The 22,520-nt window shown below is 42.0% G+C and overlaps 3 protein-coding genes and 1 long non-coding RNA gene across 5 annotated transcripts; 3 read left to right on the top strand and 1 right to left on the bottom strand.

The window, feature by feature from the left end:
- Nucleotides 1-1,685: 1,685 nt before the first annotated feature.
- Nucleotides 1,686-2,263, top strand: LOC147937321 (uncharacterized). Its single transcript, XR_015568026.1, has 2 exons — nt 1,686-1,828; nt 1,971-2,263. It is a non-coding gene; the product is annotated as an uncharacterized LOC147937321 (long non-coding RNA).
- Nucleotides 2,264-3,040: 777 nt separating this feature from the next.
- Nucleotides 3,041-4,616, bottom strand: LOC147937320 (uncharacterized). Of its 2 annotated transcripts, none has more exons than XM_087467944.1 (4): nt 4,499-4,616; nt 3,889-4,078; nt 3,536-3,787; nt 3,041-3,466 (listed from the first exon to the last, which is right to left on the bottom strand). In XM_087467944.1, the coding sequence occupies exons 1-4, from the start codon at nt 4,526-4,528 to the stop codon at nt 3,174-3,176; spliced, it is 765 nt and encodes a 254-aa protein (XP_087324070.1). In that variant the 5' UTR covers nt 4,529-4,616; the 3' UTR covers nt 3,041-3,173. The 2 variants fall into 2 exon arrangements, with proteins under 2 accessions (XP_087324070.1, XP_087324069.1); XM_087467943.1 differs by having other exon boundaries at nt 3,090-3,475.
- A 5,063-nt stretch (nt 4,617-9,679) lies between these two features.
- Nucleotides 9,680-10,228, top strand: LOC104720647 (uncharacterized). The gene has a single exon (XM_010438527.2). It carries the CDS (start codon nt 9,680-9,682, stop codon nt 10,226-10,228), a length of 549 nt encoding a protein of 182 aa, XP_010436829.2.
- Nucleotides 10,229-11,136: 908 nt separating this feature from the next.
- Nucleotides 11,137-12,185, top strand: LOC147937319 (uncharacterized). The gene is made up of 4 exons (XM_087468744.1): nt 11,137-11,259; nt 11,362-11,640; nt 11,682-11,882; nt 11,931-12,185. Exons 1-4 carry the CDS (start codon nt 11,137-11,139, stop codon nt 12,183-12,185), a joined length of 858 nt encoding a protein of 285 aa, XP_087324870.1.
- Nucleotides 12,186-22,520: the final 10,335 nt, after the last annotated feature.

Below are 22,520 nucleotides of genomic sequence, written 5' to 3'. Positions count from 1 at the left end.
GCATGCTAATGAAAGGTTGTCTATTACCGTATTATGCAGATGGCAAGGCTCAATAATCTAGACTATGCTGCCTTGAATGCCTCTGGAGACAATTACTTGCAATGGGCATTGGATACTAAAATCATGCTGAAGTCAAAGGACTTGTTTGAATGTATTGAGGAAGATTCTGACTGCACTGACAAGCAAAAGTACAAAGCCATTATGCATATGCGCCATCACCTTGTTGAGAGTCTCAAGAATCAGTACCTCACCATAGAAGATCCTATTGACCTTTGGACAGAGCTTAAACGCAGATACGGACACCAACAGACGGTGCTCCTACCAAAGGCTCAATTTGATTGGAAAAACCTAAGGATCCAGGATTACAAATCCGTGGATGAGTATAACTCAGAGCTTTTTAGGATTGTCTCACTCCTTAGGTTGTGTGGTACTAAGGTAACCGAGAAAGAGCTGCTAGAGAAGACATTGTCTACTTTTAGCACTAACAACATACTGCTTCAGCAACAGTTATATACGAAGACAATACGGCCTGCATCACACAGCTCAAGGAAGGTTACATCAAGGGAGATCGGACGAAGCATATATTACCCAAGTTCTTCTTCACACATGAATTACAAAAGGCCAGAGAAGTTCAAGTGGTTCAAGTTCAATCTAGTGACAACTCAACCGATCTCTTCACCAAATCATTGCCGACAACAACATTCAAGAAACTCACGCATCAGATTGGAATGTGGAGGCTTAAGGCTTTCAGTGATGCTTAGAACAGGGGGAGCAATACGTGCTGTACTCTTTTTCCTTCACCATGGTTTTGTCCCAATGGGTTTTCCTGGTAAGGTTTTAATGAGGCAGCACCCCCAAGCGTATTGCATTGATCCCTTAGCATTAGCACGGTTATGTCATCCAAGGGGAAGTGTTGTAAAACACTTAGAGTGGACTTACATAACCGGCCCGTTATGTGTCATGATGTGTAAGACCCATAGTCGATGGCCCATGGCCGATTTACTATTTCCTAGTCGGTTTATGTTTAGCCTTTGTTATCACTATATATATGTAACCTCTATTCGATTCTATTAATATGAACAAGAGATTTACACCTTTGAATTCTCTAGTTTCACAACATTAATATGTTTTTCTTAAATTTTGTCAAAAAAAAAAAAACTTCTCCATCTGCATGAGAAACGTTGATGATTGCTCAGAAAAAAAAACTTTATTAAAATATTTTTATTTTTATTTTTTCTAATAAATTCACCGATAAATTAGTGACACCTGTCACTTTTTGTGTTAGAAACTTTTCTCCCTTTGCTCAATATAGAAACATATCTTCTTTTTTCATCTTCTCTCTTCATTCTATTATTTGCTTTAATAAAAATATCTGGACATCGCCCTAAGATTTTCGTTTAGCGTTTTAATATTTTTACATACAATTAGTCAAAGTCATATAACATTAGAATCATTTTCTACCAAATTAACTTGATGGCAGATTAGTTTTTAAATTTTATTTTCGTAAATTAATTTATCCTACCAAACTTACTAGGTAATATATCCTTGGTCAAACTTTCAAGAGTTGATTTTTAAAATTCCAAAAAGAGTCAATTGGTTCAAAGTATCTGTTACATTTTTTTTAGGAGTTCATGTAACGTAACTAGTTACCTATATAAAGGACCTATTAGATCTCAACGAAATTCATCAACAAAAACCATAGGAGTACATATAACACACGTTATACAAACAAATAAATACTTCAGAACCCAAAAACAAACTATGAAAAAGATCAATTCTTTAGTTGTTGTGAGTACCATCACAATAATTTTGTTGTTGCTCATTATAGGTTAATCAAACTTTCTCACTTTTCTTGAATAGTCTCTAAGCTATGTTGTAGCTTTCTTTATCAACTTCGACATTAACTATTATTATATTTTATATTACTAAGACATTAGATTTCTTTTCTAACTAAATTATTTACTTTGCAGAACAAGCAACCAGTGAAGATATTTTCTGTAATGGACCGTGCATTGACCCTGTGAAATGTGAGCAGTTGTGCAAGTCACAAGGTTATAATACATGGTTGTGTCGATCTATTGGAATTGGAACCAAGAGTTGTTGTTGCGTGCCAACAAAGAAGCAAATCTATGAAGAAACAGTTCACCTGAACAATTAAACTACTTTCCACATAATGTTTTATTTTTATGACCATTATATATATAAGATATAAAAATATAAAAAAGTAATTTATAAAAATTATAAGATATCGTTTTCTCCTTTTAACCACAGAAGCTATGCTAAAAATATGTCTCATTATGAATATTTTTTTTGTATGTGGCATTGCTCTTACTCGTTTGAGAAGGGCCCATTACGGTATAATGGCAAATTTTAAATAATCATGTCTACGATGACATTTAAATAGCAGATACGTTATAGCATATTAGGTACAATAACAGAGGATAGCAGGTTTGTGCGAGAGTCTTAGGCTGGCATATACACAAATTTACAAAGGACAGTTAAACTTTACATATAATTTACACCATGTTCACCTTTAACCCATAGGAATACGGATCCAAATTTTTTCTTTATGGTCATAATGTAGTAGTATGGTGAAGTATTTAACCATTGAATTAAGTGTCACTTCGAATTTATTGTTACATGTTGCGTTTGAATGATGCTGTTGATTTCCATCGTGATCGTTTTCAAATGAAAATTTTACCAAAGACTTTCAATCTGACTCAAAAGATACAAGATCATCGTCAATGATCTGCCGTTATATGATTACTAAACTACTCTAAAGACTATATATAAACTGTCAACAATTGATTTATTTCTATTTATATATCTCTAAATTGTTGACTAATGATAAAATTAATTTGGGTGTGTAGTGTGTACTAATTGTTATATATTTTATAATTATCTATATATCTAAATTTGTCAACAATTGATTTATTTCTTGACTTACCGCCCTTTACCATTGAACTTGGAAATTCGGAAAATAGAAAAACACAATCTTGAGTTTTATTTCTTGTGAAAACACAACCTTGTTATGTTGTTGTTTTTTTTTTTTTTTTTTTTTGTCAACCAAATACTAATTAGAAAGTTACGTTGATGTTTTATATATAGAGTCCTCATCATATGTATAAATATTGTTACAATCACGAAGTTGTACAAGTAGTTTCTTATATCTTTCAAGAATCCCCTACCCCGAGAAAATCTATAAACTTCGGGGGTATTTTGGCCTTTGTATCTTTTGCTTTTGATGGTAATGATGATGATGATGATGATGATGGCTGAGAGATGGGGACATGCGGTGTGAACATTGCCAAGGAAACTGTAGGGATCAAGTTAGAAAAGTGGTGATGACGAGCTGAGTATTCCATTGCTTCTGTGAGATGCTTCGATCTGAGGTAATTGGTTGTTTCCTCTTGTGGTATCTTCAAGCTAGAGTTATTTATCTTTGTGTTTTCATCACGTACACTATCTGTAAACCCTAAAACAGAATCTATGAGACAAAAATTAAAATCAAGAACAAATGAATCTTTTCTCTCACCTTCTGTTTTGTCATTGGCAGTTACTTGATGAGGAGGAGTTGATGGCTTTTTCAGTTTATGTTTCATAAGTTTGTCCCACTGGTTATGCACTGCTCTATCTGTCCTTCCATGAAAACGCCTAGCTATCTTAGACCATTTGCTACCTAATTCTTTGTGAGCTTCGAGTAGCTTTTTATTTTCCTCATCACTAAAAGCATCATCGTTGATCCTTGGATCCAGATGGTTAAACCACCTTGATCTACAAGTCTTGGCTTTCCCACACGAAAACGAAGAAAAGAATTCAATCCTTTCAGAGAAACAAAAACCCTAAGATATATATATCTCAAGCAAAAACAACAAGCACATTTCTGACCAGTTCTTCCATGCATTTTTTTTTCAATGTGCCTCCAATTTCGAGGACCAGAAATAGCCACGAGCCCTTTGAGTTTCAAATCCTCTAAAAATGTCCAACGTATGACCTGTTTCTCCTTCTCCTTCTCCTTCACCTTATCCGACCTTCTCAATAATGCATTGATTTCTTCCTCGACATCACCTAATGGTCTCTGCAAAAAAAAAAACAGATACAACAAATATATGTGATATTCGGGTCCAAGGAGAGTGAATTCAACAAACAAAACTAAATACTAGGGATCTAATATTCAATCCAAGACTCATTTTAGATGCAGACAAAATCTTGATATGGATCCAGGTATCCTAAAATAAATGGAGTCCATTTCGCTATATACTGTATACGAAAATAAATCATAACAACAGAATTAATAAAACATATCAATAATAAATCACACAATCATCGTATAATTAGAATATTAACACTATAAAAACAAAGCAAAAATATATAAAAATATTTACTCTACAAATTACAAACTGAAAAATTGTTGCTTTTGTTTTAAATATAATTTAATAATTTTTTAATAAAAAAACCATCAATGGTAAAGAAAAGATGGATGATTATCTGTTTATACCTTAAAAGCTGACGAAAGAGACGACTCCATTGAAGTGATACTCGAATGTTTGATTAAGTTAATTAGATGAAAAACTACTAATTAATATATATATATATATACATAGCTTTCATTTAACCATATACCATACAATAATATTAAATGCTTAAAAGTTTTGACTGTATTGTTAGGTTTTTATTTGGATTTTCTACCATAAGATGTTAGTGTAAAGTTTCAATAGTATTTTGACTAATTTTTTGGTAAATTTGTTAAGAAGAGTTGCTGGAAATAAAATAGTTGTTTGACTATGGTTTCCGTTTAAGTTAATATACTTAATTCTGTAAGTAATTTTTTAAAGTTTAGAGTAAAAATACACAAATTATTTTTCTAGAATTTGAAAATATAAAACAATAAAGTTGATATGATTTAGATCATGAAAATGGTATAGTCAAAATATAAATTATATATTGGGCAATTGACAAAAATAGCACAATTTTAAGTTTTTTTTCCAATACTAGCACACACTAATGAATGTTCCAAAACTAGCACAAAATTATATATCTTTAGTTTTGGAAAATTTAAAATATTAAATACTAAAATTATTAATTCAATATCATTTCCTACGCGCTTTCTTAGCCCAAGTGAAAATCACGTACCTCTTCTCCACATATCTCCGTCGTCTCGTTGTTGAGTGCTTATATGAGGTCAGAGCTTCGACAAAATCGCCGGCGATCAATTGAAGCATTCATGTCTGCTGACATCCGCAGTTCCGAGCCGTCACATGTGATCGAATTGGAAGATAAATCTGATTTTGAGAAGCTTCTCTCATTGGATAATTAGATCTCCATAACATGCTGTCTCTTTTAATCTGGAGAACTCCAAAGTTTCCTGATTCAATCTACGCTCAATCTGCTTCTAATGCAGATGTTGCTTCCTCTCTTCCTTCGACTCGTAATTTTCTCACTCTAATGGTAATAACGATGATAATGACATAGAGAGTGAGAGGGAGATGATATTTAAGACGTTTGAGATTAGGAGAAAATTGACGAAGGAGATTATCAAAAAGATTTTAGTGAGGAAAGGCGGATTTGGGATTAAGTAGACAAGTAATGTGAATGATAGTTTGGGTAATTTTGTTGTTCATGTGATGATTGAAGCTGTAGCGTTGAAGTGGTTGCCGGAATTTTCAGAGTCAAAGGTTTATGAAAATTTAGGTAGGACTCCGCGAAATTCAGGAAAGCTTTCTGAAACTTCAAGGTGACTTTCATAAAAAGTTAGGATTTCATGAGGACACTAAATATTTTTTGGCTTTATAGGTCTTTCTTCCTTTGTTGTATGTTTGTGTTTAACTTGCAACCACATATACTATATTTCTGTGTATGTTATTCAATTTTTTTTTGTAGTAATGCTGAGTTTTTATATTGAATGTTTTCTTGTTTTATGAATTCAAATTTATTTTCATACAATCATTATTCATAGATGCTTCTTTACACAATTCAAATTTTTGTTGATAGCTTGTAGAATCTTTTCTTATGTTCTTGCAACTTCAAAAACCAGCACCTAACACTCTTTGAAAATTCAGGAAGGAATCCATGACATTCAGGAAAGCATCCTTGAATTTGAGTATCTTTTGCAGTAGAATCGATCTCTATTTCCTACCAAATCGAGCTTGCTGATTCTCCGATCCACTGTATAAAGTCTCAGAATTTATACTTTCCAAGAGTTGTAAAGCAAACTGCAGAGAAGGATGTGAAAAGAAGTACCTTTTGCAGTAGAATCGATCTCTATTTCCTACCAAATCGAGTTTTACGAAATTCAGGAAAGCGTCATTAAACTTTAGGATGACCTTCATAAAAAAACTCTTCCATCTTCGTTCTTCTTTTTTTCTCTTCTTATTCCATCTTCGTTCCTCCTTTGCTTCTTCTTCCATCTTCGCTCTGCTTCTTCTTCTTCATCTTCTTCCACTAATCATAAGATCATATTGACTGCAAATTTGTATAATTTTTCAATTAAAAGCCAAGATTCACGTCAGAAATCTCAAAATCTAAGAGCAAAACTGATACATGACGAAGAAGAAGATCGGAAGCTTCACGTCAAGCATCATTGGAAACTTTACTTAAGCTTTCAAAATTGTAAGTAACAAAATAATAATTAATTTTATTATTTTTAAAAAATCATAATAATGCTAGTTTTGGAATATTTGAATTTGTGTGCTAACTTTGGAAGAAAAACATAAATTAGTGCTAGTTTAGGGTATTTTTCTTATATATATTGGATGTATAATTTTTACGTACATAACAAAAAAGAAGTTTCCTGTAAAATAGAATTTTTATTTTCGTAATTGTGAATTTATTTTAGATATAGCATTTCAGTGTTAAGAAAAAAAAATCAATCGTCATTAATTTGTGTCAGTAATTGTTATTTCAAAATTCGTAGCAAAATATGTTAACTTTCAAAGTGAGGATCTTTTATTTTTCCCCTCTTTTCTCATCAGATTTTTCGAGACGTTTGTCCTGTTTATTCGAGATATTCTTAGTTTAGGGCGAGTTAGAGGGAGCACAACCCCTCTCCAAACAATTCAACCCCTCTCCAAACAATTCATAAGACACTCTCATAAGTCATAATTAAGCCAATATATTTTATTAGCACGAACTTGTTTCGTTTGTCTGAAGGTGTAATCCGACCCGGTTAATCCATATTTTTCAGATCCTCTTGGATATGAGCTACGCTTAATATGCTACTCGGTCCAACAAAACAATTTAATCATGATTTCGGCCTGACACAATTGAGAGAAAGCCACTAATATTCTACGGAGGACAATCTCGGGAATTCACAATTAAAACCCTAGGGAACCCTAGATCAACAGTCCTCTATAAAAGGAGAGAGCATTTATTGGGATCACCATCCTAACTTCCAGACTTTACCCGGAGAGCAATACTTTGCATCGATATCTGCTATTGTTTTCTGTGTAATCCATTTCCATTTCCAAGCTCTCCCGAGCTCGTCATTATTCTGTTTGTTAGTTCTCATGTGAACTGACGAACTTAATCTTGGCTCTTTGTTAGTAACGACCTCAAATTATCTCGTTAATAAAAGAACCAACTCAACTTTTCTCCGAAATATTATTTATTAGTGTGATGCAATCCCCAGTACAAACAATTGGCGCCCACCGTGGGGCAAGAGTAGAGCGCTTCTTTTTGACGCATCAAGACCAACGGTCCACACTACAACGATGATTCAAGACTCATGACAAATTCTAGTGAAGATCTAACAACACTTCTGAACAGCCAACGGAGCAACGGTGGGGGCGAACAAGAACACGAACTGTCTCACCTCTACCTTCCTCGACAATCTCAATCGCAGGCTCCCTGCCGAACACAATCTCTCCGCTAGCGTCCGAGTGCCCTCTGAGCCTCTTGTAGCTACACGTGCTGAAGCCGGACCTGCCGCAGACCAGCTCGTCACCAACGCCGCCGCTCTCCTCAGTGCCGCTCTCACCAACGCTGCTCTCCCTAACGCCGCTCTTCCCAACGCCGCTGTCCCTAACGTCTTGCCCGTACAAAGGAGCAAGATCGATGACCTGATGCAAGTCATTCTCGATCGGCTTGATGGAACCAACGAACGACTTAAGGAGATTTCAACTGCACATGAGGCCTACCAGAACCAGATCAGTAGGCTCCAGCAAAGGATGGGCGAGCGCTGGAACGAGAGCAATCCTGCCGAGCAGAACAAGTGGAAGATCAATACGACGGCCACAGAAGCCGTCCGACATCTATAATTGTAGGATCCATCGATCGATGCAGAGAGGAGCCAACTGACGAGCAGTGAGATAGCCAGGGCCGACAGAGCGAAAGTCCGCCGACTCCGACACTGCCGAGCCGACAGTCTTATGGAGATCTCAAAGACAAAACCATACGGCGTCTAGAGACAATGCTGCACGAACTCTCCTCAAGAGTCCACCGAGCAACGAGCTCCGCTCCTAACCTTGATCGAGTGCTCAAGGAAGCCCATCGCTCGCCATTTACGGAAAGGATCTACCGTGTTCACATCAGTTATGTGAACAAGTTCAAATTTACCCCATATAATGGATTGGATGATCCAAAACCGTTTTTAACTTCAATGAGTGTCGCAATTAGCCGAGCCCACTTCAGTGAAGAAGAATACAAAGCTGGCTGCTCCCAGTTGTTCGTCGAGAATTTAACCCATGAAGCTCTAGGATGGTTCTCCCGACTTCCGCCGAACTCGATAGGGAGCTATCACGAGCTGACCACCGCCTTTCTCTTGCACCACTCCACATTTATGATTCGAGGTGACTCGAATGCTAATCTCTAGAACTTGTTCCAGCAGAATGATGAATCACTCCGAGATTTCATGGAGAGATTTAAAAGAATCGTTTCGAAACTCTCGATTGCCAACGATACAACGATATCAGCTCTCCGTAATGTTCTTTCTCACGGCTCCCGATTTAGGGAGGACATCATAATCCACGAGCCTGTAACTCTGGATGACGCACTGCACCGTGCTAATAGATACATCGAGCTCGACGAAGAGAGAGAATCCAGAACTAACTGTTTCGAACTGCCGACCTCCAAGTCGACCAAAGGAAAGGAGAAGGTACAAGACGACCATCACGAACCTCGTCAACACTTTGATAAGGAGTACATCGAAAAGTTGGAAAAAGGAAAGAAAGTTCAAACGTTTGCAGTTAGTAATCAAGCTCCCCAAGCATCTTCATCAAAGCCTTGGAATAACCATTGGGTCCGAGACCCATCGGGAAAAGGTGGCAACAAATATTGTGAGTACCACAAGCGAGCGGGGCATTCAACAGAAGAGTGCCGCACCCTCCAACAAATATTGCTCGACAAATTCAAAGAGGGCCAAATTGATGTCGACCTCGAGATACGACAAATCGCAGCCCACAGGGACAATCACTTTTTTAACTTTGAGAACGAAAACCCAAGTAGGTAATACGACACAACTCCAGCGCCACAATGCGGAACCGAAACCCTGCCGCCGCCTCCGGCCCCAACTCTCAAAAGAAACCCCGAGCCGGCTGAATATACGAACGCTCCAGCCCCTCGTCAAAGAATCAATATGATCATGGGTAGTCTGGCGACCTGCCGCGACTGAGTCCGATCAATCAAAGCTTACCTTTGGGGACAGGAGGTAAAACGGGAGTGGATAGCCCAAAGTATGCAACCTATGACGAACTCTTGGCCGATCGTATTTACTGAGGCTGACACAGCAGGCCTAACTGGGCCACATAATGACCCACTGGTGGTCGAGCTAGAATTTGGTGGAAGCATGGTAACCAAAATCCTGATCGACACAGGCAGCTCGATCAATGTTATCTTTAAGGATGAGCTCATCCAAATGAGGTCGATCTACGGACGACCAAGCTCGATGTACAACCTCTCACCGGATTCGATGGTGACACAGTTTGTGCCAGTTTACGTGGGCGGAATGATGCATTGTATCAACTTCACCATCATCGACAAGCTGATTGTTTACAATGTTATCCGCGGCACGCCCTGGTTACATAAGATGAAAGCAGTGGCATCGACTTATCATCAGTGTGTAAAGTTTCCGACCTCTAGAGGAATATTTACACTACGAGGAGACTCGCTAGTAGCGAGAACATGTTTCATTATCGAAAGGCAGCAACGCAGCGCCCGGACGTTCACCATTTCAGACCCCGCCGAGCAGAGGATGGTCGTGTTCGCAAGAACACAGAATCAGTCATCCAAGTAAACATCGATCCTTCCGACGTAACTCGCTGTGTGGGGATCGGTTCCGACCTGCCACAATCTATCAAGGACCAGCTTGTGAAGTTTCTATGCCAAAACGCCATGACCTTCGCATGGAACATGAGCAGCATGACTGGGATCGACCCAAGCATAACCTGCCACGAGCTCAACGTCGACCTGACCTTCAAGCCAATCAAACAAAAGCAAACGAAAGCTCGGTCCAGATCGCACTGCTGCCTTCATTCAAGAAGTCAAAAAGTTGCTTGATGCTGGATTGATTATAGAGGTTAAGTACACCGACATGTTAAGCAATCTAGTAGTGGTAAAGAAAAAGAACAGCAAGTGGCGGGTGTGCGTCGATTTTACTGATCTCAACAAGGCATGCCCAAAGGATAGCTTCCCCCTTCCACGAATTGACCAACTAGTTGAGGCCACCGCGGGGAACGAACTTTTATCGTTCATGGATGCATACTCGGGGTACATCCAGATTATGATGCACAAAAATGATCAGAAAAAACAGCTTTCATCACGGATGAAGTAACTTATTGCTACAAGGTTGTGCATTATAATCTGGTTGTACCCCGAGTACAACGGACGGAAGGTTGAAAAATGCTGGTGCAATCTACCAGCGCCTTGTTAACCGCATATTTGCCGAGCAGCTCGGGTAAACCATAGAAGTGTACATTAATGACATGCCGGTCAAGTCGAACCGCGCCGCCGATCATGTCTCACATCTCGCTAAGTGTTTCGAAGTACTTAATATATACAACATGAAGCTAAATCCGGCGAAGTGCTCGTTTGGCGTAACATCGGGAGAGTTCCTATGATACCTCGTCACCAAGAGGGGTATCGAAGCGAACCCGAAACAAATCTTGGCGCTTGCCAACCTTCTGTCCCCGCGAAATACTCAAGATGTTCAACGCCTTACGGGGCGAATCGCCGCTTACAACCGATTTATTTCACGTTCCACTGATAAGTATCTACCATTCTACCAGTTGCTTCGCAGCAACAAGAAGTTTGAGTGGGACGACAAGTGTGAGTCCGCCTTCATGGAATTCAAGACCTACCTAGCTGCTCCCCCGTCCTAGCAAAGACCGATTAGGGTGAAACACTTTACCTATACATTTCCGTATCAAGCTCGGTATCAGCGGCGTACTCATCAAAGAAGATAGGGGAGAACAACTCGACGGAGCCGAGATCCGCTATCCCACGTTAGAGAAGCTCACCTACGCCGTAGTCATCTCAGCTAGGAAGCTGCGTCCATATTTTCAATCTCACACAGTTGATGTTTGGACTAATCAACCCGTGCGAACCATTCTGCACAGCCCAAGCCAGTCAGGTTGCCTCGCGAAGTGGGCAGTAGAGTTAAGCGAGTACGATATTGAGTATAAGAATCGCACTTGTGCGAAATCACAGGTACTTGCTGACTTCCTAGTCAAGCTCTCTCCAAGCTATAGTCGGGCGCACCGAGAGAAAAGAAGTGGACGTTGCACGTTGACGGTGCGTCCTCCCGACACGGCTCCGGGATCGACATACATCTCGTTTCGCCAGCAGGTGAAGTGCTCGAGCAATCATTCCGGCTCGCCTTTCCTGCCTCAAATAACGAGGCCGAGTACGAAGCCTTAATCGTAGGAATGCGACTCGTAGGTGGAATTGGGGTAAAAAAGATACTAGTTTTCTGCGACTCACAGCTGGTGACCCACTAGTTCAGCGGTGATTATGAAGCTAGGAATGACCGAATGGACGCTTACCTTAAAGTTGTCCAAGATCTTTCTGGCTTATTCGAATCGTTCGAATTAACCAAAATCCTCCACAGTGACAACGCACCGGCCGACGCCCTAGCCGTCCTCGCATCAACGTCCGACCCCAACCTCCGTCGAGTTATTCCTGTTGAAAGCATAGATCAACCAAGCATCAATCTCCCTGCGAACGCCGACCCCAATGTTCAAGATTCAAAATAGAAAAAAAAGATTCTGCAAGATGAGTATCGAAAAGACAAAGAACAGATGACGGCACTCCCGTGCTCACACTGCTCCTCGTCGAACCATCGACTAATGCACTACCAACATCTGTTGAGTGCTCAGCCAAGCTAAAGTCCGCCAAGCATGTATCTGTCGAACTAGGACAAGCGTCATCATCCCAAAAACAAGTGTCATCTCCTCAAGGACAAGTGTTATCGTCGCAAACATAAACAAGCTGCGAACACCACGATCGGCCATCCGATTGGCAGGATGAAATCCGTTGTTACATCGCTGACGGCATTGCCCCATTCGACAAGTGGGAAGCACGGCTTCTCCGAACTCGTTGCGCGCATTATACACTATACCGTAGAGAAGTCTTTCGCTGGAGCGCATCTGGCGCACTTTTGGCTTGCATCGGTCCCAACGAAATTGATAATGTGATGAGAGAGGTTCACGAGGGCACCGGCGATAATCACTCAGGCGGCCGCGCACTCGCACTGTGCATTCGAACCAACGGACACTATTGGCCAACCATGAACGATGACTGCGAGAAGTTCGTTGCAAAATGTGAGAAATGTCAGCGCCATGCTCCTTTCATCCACGCGCCGACCGAGCTTTTGCGAACAACTTCGCCTCCATACCCCTTCATGAGGTGGGCAATGGACATTGTCGGACCCCTCCCCGCGTCACGTCAAAATAAATACATCCTCATCATGACGGATTATTTCACCAAGTGGGTCGAGGTTGAAGCCTTTGCGAGAATAGGAGCGAAACAAGTCCAGAAATTTGCGGACTTCCATACGAAATTGTTACTGACAATGGTACGCAGTTCACCACATTGGAATTCGAGGGTTTCTGTGCAAGGTGGAGAATTCGCCTGAGCAAATCTACACTCCGCTACCCACAAGGTAACGGCCAAGCTGAGGCAACCAATAAGACTATCATCGATGGGCTTAAGAAGCAACTCGAAGACAAGAAAGGCCTCTGGGCCGACGAGCTTGACAATGTGCTATGGTCGCATCGTACCTCTCCGCGCCGATCCACAGGACGGACCCCGTTCTCCCTCGCGCATGGGATGGAAGCCCTTGCACTTGAAGAAATTGGCGTGCCAACATTGCGACGCTCCATGATCTTGACACTCTAGAAGAGGAGCGCGGAAAAGCACTTCTTTGGATCCAGAACTACCAACAGCAAACTGCCAAGTTTTACAACAGGAATGTCAAGCAACGCCACTTCGACGAAGGCGATCTCGTTCTCTAAAAAGTTTTCAAGAACACCGTCGAGCTCAATGCAGGAAAGATGGGCGCCCACTTGGAAGGGCCTTACCTAATTTCTAAGGTCATCACTCCTGGCGTCTACCATCTGCACTCCATGGATAGCACTCTGATCCCGCGTTCATCAAATTCCGCAATCTGAAATGTTATTACTATTAGAAAAAGCACAAATCGCTAAAAAAAAAAAAAAAAAAAAAAACGATCGTACAACCGAGCTCTCCCTTTCTAATATGAACTACGAATTGCTTGATCCCTTTCTAAGGGTACATAGACAGCCCGTCACAAGGCACAGCTATACAAAAAAAATATAAAAAAAGTTTCACTTAGAAACACAAACGAGCTCTCTCGAACGAGTCCGTCTTAGCGAGATGTCCAGCTCTTACATCGACTCTTTGGCCAAGGGAACGATTTAAAATGCGTTCCTCATGGATGTAGCGGTCAAATAATCCGCATAAATAAGCCGACCCAGATCGCATTCAGCTAGCAGGCGTTTAAGTTTGTATAAGCCAAGTTCTTACTTGCACTCTCTTGCCGACCTCGTGGCACACACAGGGTAAGCCGGACAAGAGAGCTGCACCTAAAAGGTACGACGAGCTCATCTTGACTACCACCCTAAACATTTGGTATTCGACATATAAGCTGAGAGACGTCTCGCCCCGTAAGTATAACTAGATACCAAGGATAGGCAAAACACAATACCATCCACTTTCATTATATATTCCAAGAGAATAAAGAAAAAGCGATCCGATCATAGTGCAAAGGTCCAAAAAGATAATACAACGCCCAAACAGCTCAACATCCGCTACATAACGGGAATAAGTTCAAACAATACAAGAAAATCAACGCAAATCACTGGTCGACAATGACCTGAGCATCCGAGGTCACAGGTGCCCCTGTCGCGCCAACCTGCGCACTACCAGCGCCCTCCCCGATGGTCGCAGGAACCTCCGAACTCTCCGGCACCGTACCTGAGGAACCGCAGGAACATCTCACCCTCCTCGCTGACCATCATAGTCTCTGGAAAGGCCTCGAGGTCGCTGTCCAAAAAATCGGTGATGTCGAAGCTGAGGACCTTGTCCACCCACATCTTCGCATCAACCTCCAACCCAAGCAGAGTCTTCGATGGAATAACCGTACCATCCTTCACCAGCTCCTGAAGACAATCATAAGTACCCGTCACCTGGCTCAATGTCAGAAGGGACTCGTTCGCCGCTCTGTTGTCAATGATGAGCCTTCTCATCCTCTCAATACGGGACCTATAGCCAGCAATCTCGACACCGACACTCTCTCGCTCCGCTTGCAGCTGATGCATATGTGCCTTCTGAAACGCGTGATTGGTCTCTAACTGCTCGAGACGAGAGCGGGGAGCATCGAGAGAAGCAGTGCCGGCTTAATTGGGGGGACAACCAGTGCGACCGCCCCGGGTCCCCCCAGTTAAGAGGCATGTATAAAAAAAAATTTATAAGATAAAAGGTGCACAAAAAAATATAATGATGTAAGATAAAGGGGCACAAAAAAAATAATGCAAGATAAAGGGGTAAAAAAAAACATATGTAAGATAAAAGAGGCAAAAACAAAATTTGTAAAACAAAATAATATATATATATATATTTTTTTTTTTGACAACAGCATACAAGATTGACTCAAATGAGCCAATTTGAAGGAAAAATGTTGACAAAGGTAGATTGTTGCGGTTCCACTCTAGCACAACGCGCCAGCTTGTCCGCCATACCATTAAGCGAATGGGGAATCAAGACTAAAGAAAATGACGAGAATTCATCTTTATCGACCTCAATCTCATCTAAATATGTCTTGAAAGCGGGCCACTCGGAAGGCGAAGACACCATCTTCACCAGATTAGAACATTCCGTGAGAAAAACAACATTCTCATTATCCGCTCCTATCATACACCACATTGCCCAAATTAGGGCTTCCACTTCTGCATGGAGGGGTGACAAACTTCGGCGAAGGTTAGATGCACCCATAGTGGAAAGTTCCCCTTCAGGGGAAGTACAATACCAACCTCTGCCAGTGAAAGGGTCTGTCCCTTTCCAGGAGCCATCCACAAAACACTGATAATTATTAACAGGTTCGCGTAAAGCAGAGATAGCATTAGCCATTAGACCAAAAGTCAAACGGGTGCCATCCTCCAGAGGTATACTATCCCCCTGAGCCGAAACACCAACGTTTAGCTTCCTCCTCCACTAAGCGTAAGATCGCCAGCGGGTTGGAGTCCAAATTACTAAAAAATTTATCATTTCTAGCCTTCCAAATATACCAAAGGATCCACGGGAAAACATCTGCCGAAGGGATCTGCTGAAATCTCCAAAATAATAAGTCCATGTTTGCATAAACAGATTCTGAAGGAAAACAACCTGAAGATGTCGGAAATGGGGACAAAGCCCAAACCTGTCTGACCGGGGGGGGCATAAAAATAAGGCATGATTTATTGTTTCCTCTGACTCTCCGCAACGGGCACAGTCACTATCACAGCCCATACCGCGTCGCCGCAGGTTAGCTGTTGTTGGCACGCAGCCCATGAGTGCTTGCCACAAGAAATGTCGAATTTTGGTGGACACCGAATTTGCCAAACAAAAGCGTGTAATGGGCTGATATTTGGGCCAGAGACAGGTGAAAGCGCCTCAGTCTGTCGCATGGCTTTGTACCCAGATTTAACTGTGTACATGCCAGACGTTGTCAAATGCCAACCCAACCTATCCGCTGAATTTAAGGTACCAAGAGGTAAAGCACAAATAATGGCCACATCCTCTGGCTTAAAATAAGCCGAAAGCAAAGCCAAATTCTACGAATGCGAGTTCCTGTCAATGAAAGTTTCAACTCGAAGCATAGGATCAACAGGCGATCCCCAATGCATTGCTGGTCTCGGGAGTTGAGCAGGAATCCAGGGATCAGACCATACTAGAATGGAATCACCAGATCCTACTCTTTTAATGAGTCCTTTGTTACCAGAGAGCGAGCAGACACCATACTACGCCATCCATAAGATGGTGAGTAGGATTTAATTGGATCCAAAGGATTAGAATGCCGATAGTAGCGGCCTTTAAAAACCTTAGCAAATAAAGAGTCCGGAACTGTAATCAAACGCCAGAGTTGTTTAGCCAACAATGCGGTGTTAAAGTCGTCCAGACACCGAAAACCCAGCCCACCTTCTAGCTTATCCGCACACAACTTATCCCACGCGATGCAATGTAACCCGCGTGTTTCTCCAGAGGAACTCCACCAAAAATTAGAAATAGCACCAGTAAGTTTCCGAGTGACCATTTTAGGTAAGCGGAAGCATGACATGACAAAAGTAGGGATGGCGGTGGCTACCGATTTGATCAGAACCTCCTTCCCTCCCCTAGACAATAATCTAGCAGGCCAGCCGCCTGCTCGTTTTTGCAAACGATCCTGGACAAAGAAATTTTTTTTGTCTTTGAACCACCTAGACTTTCAGGAATGCCCATATAGGAGCTCATACCCCCCCCCCAGAGTGTTGATACCCAAAATACCTTGTAATTCCACACGCAGAGTCGCCTCTACTATATGCCCAAACTGAACCGAGGATTTTAAAAACTTAATTTGTTGTCCAGATACCCGTTCATACTGCTGAAGAATCCCTAAAACTGCCTCACATTGTTTCTTCTCAGCCCGACAGAAGAAAAGGCTATCATCTGCAAATAATAAGTGAGATACCGCAGGGCAAGCAGTCGAGACCTTAATACCCATGATAAGCTTCACACGTTCCGGCTTACGGAAGTTTGCAATAAGAACCTCTATGCAAAGAATAAAAAGATATGGTGACAAGGGATCCCCCTGTCGAAGTCCCCTAGAAGGGAGAATGGTACCATATGGCTGGCCATTTAGCAACAATCTATACTGAACAGACGATACGCACCACATAACCCAAGAAATCCATTTCTCGCAGAAACCAAATTTTCGTAACAAGTGTTCCATGAAGGACCATTCAACCCTATCATAAGCCTTACTCATGTCAGTTTTAATGGCCATAAACTTACCCTTGCAGGAAGGGTTAGTGTGGAGGCCATGAAACATCTCTTGAGCGATTAAAATATTATTCGTGATCAATTGTCCCTCAACAAAAGCTGATTGCGTCTCAGATATCAATGCCGATAGGAGCAGACGCAGCCCTTGACATAGAATTTTTGAGATAACCTTGTATCCTACGTTACAAAGTCATTCGAGTCGGCTTATCCACCTTAGGAGTAAGACAAATATTTGTCACATTTAATCGATAATTAAAAGCTTTATTCTGGAAAAAGGAATTCACCAGAATCTGTAGATCGGTTTTCACTGTGTCCCATGCCCTCTGGTGGAAAAGTGCCGTCATACCATCCGGCCCAAGAGCTTTATCGGGATGCATCATAAACAAAGCCTCTTTAATTTCCTGTTCGAAGACGATATACCCTTGAGAGCCAAAGGAGGCTTAACCTTGCGTACCTTGTCCACCGGCGGAATAGCAGTAGACACAGCACCTTCGTCCACATTCATGTCTGTGGAGACATCCCCTGTGTAAGCGATCTCCCCATCAAGAGTTACCGGATCCGTGTCGGAATCCAAAGCAGGCCCATCCGAAGGATCCTTGATGTCACCATCTGTTTTATGGTCTGGATCCAGAACCTCCGAACCTGTCTCCCTATTCCCAGCATGAGCCATCTTATGATCAACCATCTCCTCAGAGTTTCTCCCTGTCTCAGACTCCTCCTGGGTCGGTGTAGGGTTTGACACAAGACCCCTCACCAAAGTGTCACCAACCGCTTGTTCTTATGGTTCAGTCTACATAGCATCTAATACAGCTGACTCAACACCTATCAAGTCATCAGTCGGGTTCACTGAAACTGCACATGGTAAGACCTCTTTCGTACATGAGTCAATTTCCTCTTTTTGGTCAGACTGTGAGGTCGAACTTGAGTCTTGAAACAGAGGTCTCCTAACCTGTTTTAATGGTGGGACACCAATAAACCCATTCTGTAACGCCCCTTGCTCATCAGCAGCCAGAACTTGTCCCTGCTCCAACACTTCAACCGGTGCAATTCCTGAAGACAGGACCGTAGTAATTGCCATAGCAGCAGAAGCAGGAACCTCAGCAATAGAAGCAGCGGTTCTAGCCATATGTTTATGGTCATTAAACTGCGCATAATTAGTGTACCACCGTGGTTTATAGGATGGTTCACCCTCCTTCCCATCAGACCGAATCTTGATCCCAGTGTCATACTTCCCTTTAGACCGCTCGCTTGAAATAGAGTGAGCCACACCTTTACGCCCTCCTTCCTTGCCTTTTCCTTTATTTTTGTTCCTATCATTCGTAACAGCTCCTCTATAGCTCTGGATGGAGCGAACTGGATCCTCCTCAATAGGGACATGCAATCCAGGAGTGATCCGAGAGGAAGACCACAACGGACAGTGATCCACGTCATGACAAAGACTGAAGCACTTCTTGCATAAGCCATGAAGCCTCTCATACCGCAAAGTGACAATGGTCTCCTCACCATTGTAGAATTCAATCACCGTATCAAAACACAAAGGCTTGAGACCATTGATCGTGACCCTGATCCTGCCACCATCGATTTCTACTGCCTCAACTCGACCAAGCTCTGAACCGATGCTACGAAAGGTTGGTTCAGCCCAGAATTGAAAAGGAACTCCCCACACCCTAATCCAAAAGGTTAAATCCAACGGATAATTCGGATCAACTGATGGACACCAACGCACCATTGATACCATCCAGCGGTAAAAGTAAAATAGTGCCATTTGAAGGATCTTCGTGATGTCATCTTCATTATCAAAGTCGAATTTAAATTTGCCAAGCCCTAAATCTGCTCCCACCACCTTCCCCTCCAAGTGCCAAATCCTGGGAAGCATGAACAAGAGGGATTTCATGTCTTGCATCCGAGGATTCATACAGCGACCCACAACAGTTTTTGAGTACCTAGCTACCAGAGCAGAGTTATCAAAATAAGGAATTTTGATTCTCCGTTTTGGCACTATTCCCTCATCACTCTTACCCGACCCAGATTTTCCCAAAAGATCACTATGAGGCATGATCGAACTCACGAGAAAAACAAAAACACTCCAAAGAGATAAGCAAAAAGAACAGACAAGAACTGAGAACTTGAAAACAAATGTGTTGTGTTGAGGAGAGGAAACTGCAGTACGTTCCTTCTATACACCCCAATTTTCCAAAACCATCGGCTTTAGGATCTCTATGATTTGGCAGAGTAATTGCAAATGATATCTCCTTGATACATATGTACCCAAGAGATCACGATTAATGTTTCCAAAAAAGAACTCCGAATCTCAATCAGTCTCCATTGTGGACTAATCAACCCAAATCTGAGTCGAGATAATATCACTTCCCAAAAATACCAAACCATGAAAATCCCGTGAAAGCAGCCATGAACATCCCTCCGATTCTTCGACACCAACCAGAGAATCACAATAACTACCAACTTTCCCAAAAGAAGATACCAAATACGTATCTTCCAGAAATCAGAATCAGTCGAAGCTGATCTGATTTGTACAAATAAAAAAATCCCTTCAGCAAATAAACCTTCGGATCCATCTGAGAAATCCGATCCACCCAACCAAATAAAATCCAGAAGAGTAGAGATCCGGAGATCAGTAAATCGAAACAACATTACATCATGTGAAATCCCCCATTTATGAAACCGTAATCTTAGACGAAACCAATTGGCTAAATCAAAAATAGATCCCCATGGAAATCGCAAGGTATCTCCACAATAAACATCGTATCCCACCCTTTCCTTCACCGTACAGCTTGAAACCATACAACATCCCAAGCAATCCAAACCCTTGATGAACCAAAACCAACCAGAATCAGAGTCAATCGATCTCATTCAGAACCCTAGATCAACCGTCCCCCAAGCCATCTATAGAAAACTTAAAAAATCGTAAAAATAAAAGGTAAAACAAAATAATATATTAAAATATGTTTTAAGGATTTATTTTGATGAGTCAATAACTAAAAAGATATTTTATCTTCCACAACTATTTCAACTGACTCCAACAATAGAACGAAAATAATTTTTTATAATCTTGTTAAGTATTTATATATTATCAAAATGAAATCCATATTTTTCAACATATAACAATAGTTAAAAAAAAAAATTGGCCTTTTATTCAACAAAATTTTTTTTTGCCCAGGGGCCCTTAAAAACCATGAGCCGGCACCGGAGAGAAGCCTTGATATCGGCCACCTGCCTCATGAAACTAGGGGCTTGCTTCATGGGAGCAGCAGAAACCCCTCGCTCCTTGTCAAGATCCTGGCGAAGTTCCTCAGCCGACCTCCTAAATGGCTCAGAAGTGCGAGGATCAGCAAGTTTTTTTTTCCAGATCGGCAATGCGACGCTTATACGAAACAACCATGCGGTTCACACCCCCACCATCCTCAAACGTAAGAAGTAATGAAACGTAAGAAGCAAGGAATCAAGGCAGCAACTATAAAAATTACCTCAAAACATAAAGGAGAATACAAACCTGAAAGTGTTTCCGAGCCCACGATCGATACAGCTCAGGATCATAGAGAGAACCCATAGGAGGAAGCGGGTCAAAAGAGCCACGAACCTTGCTAGCAAGCTCGCCGCAAGCAGCTTCGTTGTTGATGAACAACTCATCCTTCGTCTTGTAAGAAAAGGAGAACGAATCATCATTCTCAGTGGTATCGTGCAGCATGCCATCCCTCCTAGATCTCTAGGACGACTCGGGCTCAGGTCCCACCACCTCGCCATGAGAAGCTGTCTTCCTCGTCGGAGTAGGACACCAGAATCAGCAACGACAATTGCTAAGGCATCAGAAGTCTCGCCACGTGACTTCTTCTGTGCGCGCGAAGCAGCAGTAGGAACCGTGACAGCACTCTTGTCGGCACGAGCAGAAACCACCTCCGCCGACCTCACATCACCTGCAGGTCGCTGCTCGGCGCTAACTCCTACAACAGGATCGACCCCCTCAGCATTTGCAGCCCGAGAAGAAGACCCAGTATCAATGGCCTTTTAAAACTGATCGGCATATCGAGGAAGACGAGTGTTAACCTTTCCCATTCCTAAGTGTGGTAAACCTGAAAAGAAAAACAAAAGTATGACAACTTAATGACCATCAAGTTCAACGATAATCGACACAACCGAGTAAGGAGGAAACCTATGAGATCTCTTAGTAACCGAAGGCCAATCGAGCGCCCCTAGTGTTCTGATCTTCCTAAGATTATCAAAGAAACTTGGAGGATGGGCGCGCAAGCGAACGACGGGATCTGCAAAACATCAACCAAAACAAAGAAAGGGTCAGAAACCGATCAAGAAGAATCAAACATATATAAATGTGAAACAATAAGGCTACCGGGAAACATGTTCCACTCAGTAGCGTAAAACATATCGAGACTATCAACTGAAATCTAGTCCAGCCTAACAAAGAAGAAATAACGCTGCCAATGACGAATATTCTTTTCAGCCCCAACGACGATCTGGTGACCGGATTTAGCACTAGTGTAGAAGTATCCTGGACTACCTCTAATTTTCGTGAACTTGGTGGCCTCCTCAAGAAAATGCACATCAACCTCTACGCCAAAGTTGGTACCAAGTATCGCCAAACCAGCCGCGTTACGGATACCTCCCACAGAAAGCTAAGAGATAGCTATCCTACGCCTCGCGCAATAACGCGTCAAAAACTCTGGTAGAGGGAACCAAAGACCGCAGTCAGTATAGTAATGCACGTAGAGCGCGATGAAACCTGCTGGGGCGCCCAAGGACGTTCGTGGTACTCAGGAACCTGGAAAATCAATCCCTCGGGCATCCTAGTCCACCGCACCATCGTATCAATAGTGTCTGATGTACACAATGAAGGACCATGGTCGGTCGGACCAGCAACAAGATCGACATCGGGACCAATCGGAATAGCACTAAGGCCCAGAACAGCTGATCTCGGATCAACATCATCAACTGGGACAACGTCGATAGGACTCCCACCAGAGCCACTCTCGTTGTCTTCGCTGAACTCGAGGATTTCATCAAAATTGTTACCGGACAAACTG

Source organism: Camelina sativa, chromosome 10 (assembly GCF_030686135.1).
Source record: "Camelina sativa cultivar CO46 ecotype springtype chromosome 10, ASM3068613v1".
NCBI classification, from domain to species: Eukaryota; Viridiplantae; Streptophyta; class Magnoliopsida; order Brassicales; family Brassicaceae; genus Camelina; species Camelina sativa.
Note: the sequence above shows the minus strand (reverse complement) of the source record. Positions and strands in the feature narration are given on the sequence as shown.

Bases quoted from the DNA above. Each gene is read 5' to 3' on its own strand.
- LOC147937320 (XM_087467943.1), bottom strand. From the start codon at position 4,528: ATGGAGTCGTCTCTTTCGTCAGCTTTTAAG. The intron at 3,788-3,888 runs GTCAGAAATGTG...CGTGTGGGAAAG, and splicing joins AAAAATGCATGGAAGAACTG to CCAAGACTTGTAGATCAAGG. The intron at 3,476-3,535 runs GTGAGAGAAAAG...ATTCTGTTTTAG, and splicing joins TGCCAATGACAAAACAGAAG to GGTTTACAGATAGTGTACGT.
- LOC104720647 (XM_010438527.2), top strand. From the start codon at position 9,680: ATGACGAACTCTTGGCCGATCGTATTTACTGAGGCTGACACAGCAGGC.
- LOC147937319 (XM_087468744.1), top strand. From the start codon at position 11,137: ATGTTCAACGCCTTACGGGGCGAATCGCCGCTTACAACCGATTTATTT. The intron at 11,641-11,681 runs GTACTTGCTGAC...TCCAAGCTATAG, and splicing joins GCACTTGTGCGAAATCACAG to TCGGGCGCACCGAGAGAAAA. The intron at 11,883-11,930 runs GTAAAAAAGATA...GTGACCCACTAG, and splicing joins GACTCGTAGGTGGAATTGGG to TTCAGCGGTGATTATGAAGC.